At 41.5% G+C, this 8,430-nt stretch overlaps 1 protein-coding gene across 1 annotated transcript in view; it reads left to right on the forward strand.

Moving 5' to 3' along the window:
• baiap2l1a (BAR/IMD domain containing adaptor protein 2 like 1a) overlaps nt 1-8,233 on the forward strand; it is a 35,176-nt gene extending 26,943 nt beyond the window's left edge. The window contains exons 11-14 of the mRNA XM_080021691.1: nt 785-844; nt 940-1,087; nt 6,647-6,687; nt 7,084-8,233. Coding sequence (XP_079877817.1) covers nt 785-844; nt 940-1,087; nt 6,647-6,687; nt 7,084-7,156 — 322 coding nt within the window. The 3' untranslated portion in view covers nt 7,157-8,233. The remainder of the gene's footprint in view (nt 1-784; nt 845-939; nt 1,088-6,646; nt 6,688-7,083) is intronic.
• Nucleotides 8,234-8,430: the final 197 nt, after the last annotated feature.

The raw sequence follows: 8,430 nt of genomic DNA on the forward strand, positions 1-8,430 counted from the left end.
CAGCGCCATTGAGAGCCCTCTTATTGGCTGTTGCCCGGCGCTCGATGCTTCTCATTTGCATAAAGTTGAAACTTGAACTTGAACTTTTTTTGTAGCCGTGAAGCTGGCAGCTCATTACCTGTTGTTGCTCCTGATGAAGCCCCTCTCTGTTTGAAATTTATTGCAGCCAGTCTCTTTGCAGTACCCGTTGCCGGCGGTGTGGCCGTACCATTAGCTTGCAGAGCTAGTTCTGTCAGACAACTCAACAGCGCCACAAGCTGCCACACTCTTAAGGGCTGGCCTTTCAGCCAATCCCTCTTGCCCTTACCTGCTTTACTTGCTGCTTTGCTGTCTGCTTTGCGTGCTGTTTTGCTTCATTCCCTCCACCTCCCTGCATTCACCTTTTGGGCTCTACTCTTCTATCCAAAAAAAAGGTAGAAATTGAACAGGTATGCAATCCCACTGGAGTAACATAAGGCCATTTTTGGAGTCAACCAGTCCACTCTGTATGGGCACAAAGAGGAGGAACATGACACACAGCTACCTACTCAACAACCACTCCCTTCTGGGCAAAGGCCTCAAGCCCATCCCTCTAATTTCTAGCAAATGAAGTATGCCTATGTTTACTGTACACCTTGCCGGGAGTGAGTAGTGAGCAGTAGAGCCCAGACACCCAATATCAAACGATGCTAAATAAATGAAGATCAAATTAAATCTAAGAGTTGTCTGTCAGAAATGGTGGTCTGGTCCGTTTCTGTCTGACATCCTGTTGTTTATATGTTTGTTTGTTTGTTTGTTTGTTTAGGCGGGGCTGGTTTCCCTCATCTTACTGCCGACCTTATACAGAACCAGTGATCCTCAATAGGTGAGACTAGACCGCGCTACCTGAAAACGGTCAATCCAGTCCCTTTTGCAGGTATTACTACTGATAATAACAATCATAATGGTGTCTTTATGTAGCAATTTGGGGACTCCCGTGCGCAGCCTGAGTGAGGCCAGTCTGGAAGAACAGGTAGAGGAGGAGCCCATGCTGCTCCCGCCGCCGGACTACAGCGACGACCCCCCAACTAGCCCCGTGATGCGCACCACGCCCTCGCCAAAAAACCTGGTCGGTTGATGCTCAAATCAATGTTATATTTTGGGGGGAGGGGCGGTGTCCTAGAGCGAAAAGTCAAGGCTTCAGGAAGTGCTTATTGTTGTAGTCAGAAGGTTACGTCCTGAGGTCTTGTATGACGGGGAAATTTGTCCAATATTGTCCATGAATCTTCTTGATTATATTAGCTTTTTCCGCCAAAGCAGAACAATTGGGGCATCCAATTATTCACCCAAAAAAACAGATCTCGTGAGAGAGGGCCACTGATTCAAATCCTGAAAAAACCTTTTAAGTTCGTCAATGCACAAAACATGCTCCGCCATCTAGATTAGTCTTAACATTAGTCTCTAATGTTCTGAGATGTAACTTCAGTGTTCCCCAGACATACACTTTACTTGGGCGAGCCGCCGGGACACGGCTCTGGTTAAGGTGGATTAGAAAGAGCTCTAACACCGCAAGTATATTTCAGACCTGTGCGAAAAAACTGAACTGTATCATCTTTACCAGAGTGTGATGTAATCAGTCACGCAGCCACATCCTGACAGGAATATGATGTGACTATGATGTAGTTATGTAGTCACCAGGCCACGCACACACACACACACCTTAGAAACAACACACAGTCAGAGAACACGCCTTTGTAATCGCAACTGGCAGCAGATGAGTAATCGCATCGTTTACGGAAAAGGGCTCAGTCAGGAGAGTTTATAGCGGGAAACAATGTGAACGAGTCATTCCTGGGGCGAGTAAGTGTTGGGCAGACTTAAAGTATTTACGGGGTCAAAAGTGTCCGTTTTATTTCCCCTTTGAAAAGCGACAGTTATGCCTTTGATACCGTCATTCAAAGACTAGGCATTAAATATACATTGTCTTTACATCGTCAAAGGTGATTATTCATGAGGTACTAAAACAGAGGAGAGGCTATAAATAATAATACTGCCCAGATCGTTATGTTGAACGAACCTACTTCCTTTGCTCCGTTTGCTCCGTTGCTCTTGACCCGTTCTGACCCCCCAGAGCAGTTGCGTGTTTCCATCGGAGCATGACTCCATGTTGAATAACGCCTGGAATTAATAACTGCAGTTTGCACATGCGTAGTTTTATAGCCAAGTGACACAATAAAAAACGCACAAGTATGGATGGAACGCAATGATCTCTGCTGCCATTTCAGGAACCCTTCCAATCCAGTGCGTTACATAAGGGAATAAGGAAAATGTGTTATTTATTCTTTATTTATTTATTTATTTATTTTTAAGAATACAAACGTCATTATTATTGATAAGTTAATAGTTTGTAACATAGACCGTATCTGAACCATATTTGTTGTGTTGCAGTGAAGTGATAACAGATTAGTGATAACTGTCATATTGTGTTAATATGGCAGAAATTACAAGGGTCCAGGTTTTTGTGTCATTAGATAGACAGATAGTTAGGTGGATAATTAGATAGAGAGACAGACAGATGGACAGACGGATGGACAGACAGACAAACAGACAGACAAATAGAAAGATAGACAGATAAATGGAGAGATAGATCTTTCTATCTATATACATCAGACACATAAAAACAATAAAGTACAATGTAATAATAAAACATTCAAACACATGAAAAATATAAACAGTTGTCAATATACAATAAGTCTAAACAATTTGCAAAATATAACAATCAATAAACCTCTATATTAACAACTCACATTCCCACAATAATAGGAAATTGTCCAACTGTGCATAAATAATATATAAACATGTACAATTACAAAAATAATAACATTTGAGTCATTGGAAAAAATTGCTTTAGCCTATACTCAAAATTGAGAAATTAAAGCAGCATGTATGTATCTATGGAACTTTTGGTATTTGGGATTTGGCGCCCCTACTGTTTCTGAGTCCAATTGCACTTTTACGACATTGTCCTAAAACTCGGTCCGGAGTATATTTTATCTACTAAATTAATTTTTATTGAATAGGACAAATTTGAACCTTATCGATCACGTTTCAATAACAGTCTATGTTACAAACGCAAATATAATGTACACCTAGATGGCTCCTCCAGAGCCGTGGGAAGAGAGGGTGTGGGGATTGTCCCCCTGCTACCGGTGTAGGTACCAGATGTGCTCGGCCTGGCAGATCGGCTTGTACGCACGTGTCAGAGGGTGAATCAAACCACGTGGTATGGGAGAAATTTACTAGTACATTTACAGTGGCAATGAAAGTGAGGGCCGGCGCACGCCGTCTAAGGTGCCTGGTGCACCACTGGCCTATCTCATCCGCGCAGTCGGGGAGGTAGAGCGGCTAGGTGTACAAGGATTATTACCTGACATTTTTACAGGCAAGTTTTTAATGAATCGTTTCTTTTTTATTTTTTATACATTTTACCAGGCAAAAAAACAGTAAATACGGGAGCCAAACATCAAGGAAGTGACGTAGTGCTGTAAAGTGTAACACACTTTTCCCGCGGTTTCGTACCCGAACACCAAAGTTACATGTGAACGGGTTTTGGGGGGTGGGTGAAAGAGGGGCCATTCTTCATATTACAAGTCAGTGTACCATCAAAATGATTTCGAAGCTGTTATTTTGAGGTAGAAAAGTTACATAGTGTTGCTTTAAGATGCACACTGCCTAGAAACGTAGACACTGAAAATGGAGGTTGAACTTATTCAAGCAATTTTTTGAGTTGATCCAATTACTTTTTTTTAAGAATAAGCAAGAACAAATAAGCAAAAATGGCTTTTTGTTAAAAGGAGTAGTACCATAACTTAACACTAACTTAACACTCACTTAGTATCCATAACTTGTATTTAAAGATATGATTATACCATTTTAGAAAAACATGTATGCATACATATTATTGCCATTGTCTGAGATGTTGATATTTTGGAGAATACGGTATTGTTTGGTTTATTACGAGAGATAAAGAGCGCCAGGGAATGAAAGGCACATCGAAGATGGTGTTGACGTTGAGAGGTATCTGAAAAATGCTCCCAGCCAGGTTCTCCCCATGTTCAGGGAACGCAACAAAGTAGACGGAGCGATGGCATCGGAGGAGAGGACGTATATCAATCCATTCAGAATGAAGACTTTCTTATATTTAAATTTAGGATTGACACTGAGCCAGCTGATTAGGTATGCACTCATCATGTGCCACAGTATAAAACCCCTTAGACACCCCTCTCTCATCTCTCTTACTCTGGGACTCCCTCCCTAGGGATCTCTTTCTTAACATACACTCTCGCTCTCTCTACTCTCTCTTTCCTCTGGTCCTGCCGTCTCAGGGCTTTTGGTAAAGCTGGGAAGCATGCGCTGCCGTCAGGGATGCTTGCCCAGTCGTAGAAATCCCCCCCGCTCTTCCCGACCCCCATCGCCGACCTCTCGCTCGCCCACCTCTCGCTCGCCCACCTCTTTTCTTCTGATATTGTCATTTTTTTACATCTCCCCTCCAGCTCTCTGCCCCTTGCTTCCCCTACCCATCCTCTCCCACGCAGCCCCGGTAGTTCGATGCCCTCTGAGGTGTCTTGTGGACTTTTGTGCGGGCGCTGGGAAACACTGCCCTCTGAAGGACGAAAAAAAACACTTTTGCCATAGGTAAGATGGATATAGATAGAAGATGTAACTTTATTGATCCACTGGGACGAGGTTAGGGAAATTACAGAAATAATGATAGAGCAATCCATCATGATTTTAGGGCGTGGAGATGGATTTCCTAACTTTCCGTAACATAGCAGGGCTTTGTTAAGATGAACCCCCTGCCATATGATCAGGGTCATTCATCGCTCTGCTTATTTGGCTGCCTGTGTAAATGAATACTGATGAAACCTGATAACCAAATTTAAAACGTTCAACACTCAGGCTCTTAAGATCTAAGAGCACAAGACCTTATCGCACACATTTTTGTTACATGTCTTTAAGAAGGGAATACAGCTGCTCTGCGGATCGCTCCAGACACTTCCTCCCACATACTGGAATATGATATGATAATGACTCTCTTGATCACAAACTTAAAGCATATGTATCAGGGCCATAACCTCAAGCGTAGTCGCTGAGGCCAACACGGCCCTTTTACCTTCGCCGAGATATGTGATCTGCGGGATGGAGAATCCAGATCTGCGAGATTCCTGGCTTGGTACACGCTGTATCTGCTATCTGAGGGATTCACTCGGGTTGTGACGGGGCGTGAAAAACAACAACCTTAACAACCTGTCTGGCAGCATTGACTGTCACCACAGCTGGATGGGTTTATAATTATAGTTACTGGAGGTGTGTGTGTGTGTGTGTGTGTGTGTGTGTGTGTGTGTGTGTGTGTGTGTGTGTGCGTGTGTGTGCGTGTGTGTGCGTGTGCGTGTGTGTGCGCACGTCTGTACATGTGTGTATCAGTGGTTTTCCGATTACTGCTTTACCGCAAGTGAACTCAATACCGTCACCACAACAAATATATAAATATCTAGTATTTAATTTTTTTGCTTGTGAAAGTTACAGGACGATATGAAATACAAACCCAATAATCATTGCTAAGTTATCATCATAAACTGTCTGCCATCCTGTGTTCACGGACTTCTGGAGAAACTTTCCAGCTGCTCTGCTCGTCACTTCAGCTTTGCGCGTCGTGTGTGAGAGGGAGTCCATTAAACATATGGAGGATTTATTTTGTGTGTCCTATTATTATTAATTATTCCGAGGGCTATACTTGACTCAATTTTGTCAGTCGAATCAGATTCAGCTGTTCAATGCAAAGGAAAGGGGGCTCAGCTCTTTACCTCCCATTCCTCATTGAAATGTTATCCCAGTGCATTTTTGTAAGCTTCTTTCTGTTTTATCCTGTTATTGTAATGCACACTGACTAACAAAAAAGAAAGAAACTTCATACCGTCACGGCCCTTGTGCATATATGGTTTAACACACCTGAATACCCACCAGCATTGAAAGGACCTTGGGATTCTCAGGACGATCAATATGAGAACATTTAGTGTCATCATAATCTCATAATCCATTTTATGATTTTGTCCTCATAATCCATAATTATTTTTAGGTGTCATATGGTATTCTTTTATATTATTATTTACTCTCATGATTCAAAAGTTTCACAGTGCTGTTTTAAATCTGCATAATCCCAACTAATCTTTTTTTTTAAAGGTTTTCCTTGATGTCCTTATAAGCCGCTGATGCCTGTTTGTGTGTTTGTTTCCGTGTATTTGTCATGAGTGGAGTGATTAGTTCAACGGAAATGTGCCAGTTAAAACTAAAGAAAACATTCAAGAATACTCAATGCAAAATTTTGTTTGTAATATTCTGGGTGAACGTTTAGGTTTGGGATAACATGTGAGGGCCATTTTCCACTACTTTGTCCCTAATTGTGTTATTCTGCTTCGCCACTTTATGTTTATTTACTAATTCAATAACCTAAAAAATAGTCAACAAATTAATCGTTTGTTTGCAACCTGTGTGTGTGTGTGTGTGTGTGTGTGTGTGTGTGTGTGTGTGTGTGTGTGTGTGTGTGTGTGTGTGTGTGTGTGTGTGTGTGTGTGTGTGTGTGTGTGTGTGTGTGTCTGTTTACTAAGGGTCCCTATTCTCTTTTCACCAGGTCTCCTTACTCAATGGTGTGGGAAAAGCTCCTTTTCTGGGGTGAGCGATAGATCCCAACTTTAACCTGACAGATCACACACTAATAATATATGTTTTGTTTTGTCTTTATTTTAGAATTCAAACCAAATAAACACACCAAGATAAAACAAATGTTTGCGTATAATTGAACTTTCTGTTACCAACCACGCATTGTTGATTTCTCCCCATCCTGTTATTTGAATTTAATAGACCCGTGTAACATTTATTTCTTTGTTTTCTTTGACTTAACCACCAACCATTCATTTGCATTAACTACTGATTCTCGCCTGCTGTTACTTTTTATTTGAGTTTGATTTCATTACATTTATAAAATTTTAAATTTATATGATTTTATTTGTTATTATTATTATTATTATTAGTTTTGATTTAATTAATTAGATTTTTTTTTCATTGCAGAGGCGGGAATCCCTTTGCCACGGTCAAGCTGAGGCCGACAGTGACCAATGACAGATCGGCACCGCTTGTCTAGCTTCCCCCCAAAAAAACGGGGGGGAGTCTCTGGCCCCGTCTCGTCGTGCTCCGGCAGGGTGGGATCGCACAACTGGAACCTCTGATCACCCACTCCACCACCATCACGTACAAGCCTGTCTTTTTCAGATTGCTCACGTTCAATCCTTGGATATGGGATGAATCGCCGGCAGAATCAAAAAATCTACGCAGAATTTCCTCTGAAAGCTTTGTTACTGCACACAAAAAAAGTTCCACAAAATAACCTGTCACAAATTTAACCTGTATATTTATGTATACAGGCTCAATTCTGAACTAAAAAAAAATGGAACCGACCTAGTGCCCACGTGTGTGTGACAAGCAGAGGGTGTGAAAATAAAGGGAAAGTTTTGGGAAAAGGGGGGGCATGTATTTTTTTTGAGTGCTATTGTTTATTTCAACATCGTGACCATTGTTTCAACATATGACCATTTATATTACAGACAGGCTATTTATATACACAGTTGTAAGTAAAACCCCTAAATGGTATTTAATAATACATTTTTCATTCAGAAGTTCGCTTTTTTTCTTTCTTTGGACGGCGTCCCGCAGGCACAATTTGGCTCTATTGATTTTTGTAATTTGCAATTGACTTGGAGAATGTATTTCATGCATAGTAGATTGACCAATGAAAGGGACTATTTTTCACCACGTTTTTACTGTTGTAAATGTCCGGGTGCCTACATCCCCTTTGTGTGTTGACTGTAAAGCTGCGCTGTTTACGGCGTTCGACTGGAGGGTAGAGTGTCGGAAGGGGTCGCGTCGCACGCTGTGGGCCCAGTTTCGCTTCGAACAGATAAAAACTAGGAAATCTATTGAATAGAGATGGAAGGAAAATATCTATTTAATTGAGAAAGGCCTTTTCCTTTTGCCTTATCATTGTGGTTGAAAGCCAGTGGGGAAGAAGCGGGAAGCCACAGGTAAGCGAAGCGTGTGGGCTCGCTCGTTCTCCTGTGTGTTTCTGGTTAGATTCCACTGAGCTGGTTATCCTGACATGCTTTTTCAATGCGTACCTTGCCACTGTGTTCACTCATGTAGCCTTTTTGTTTCTCAATAAAAAATAAAATGAAATAAATGTTTTGCAAGTTTTTGACCATTGCAAACTTCCATTGGCAAGACACTGGACCACTTTACACACACACACACACACACACACACACACACACACACATTGTGTATTGTTTGGTAGAGGTTATGTCATTTTGATTGACTATTTGGCATTTAAAGCATGCTATTTAAAGATGGAACCTACAAACA

Source organism: Zeus faber (assembly GCF_960531495.2).
Source record: "Zeus faber genome assembly, chromosome: 20".
NCBI lineage: Eukaryota > Metazoa > Chordata > Actinopteri > Zeiformes > Zeidae > Zeus > Zeus faber.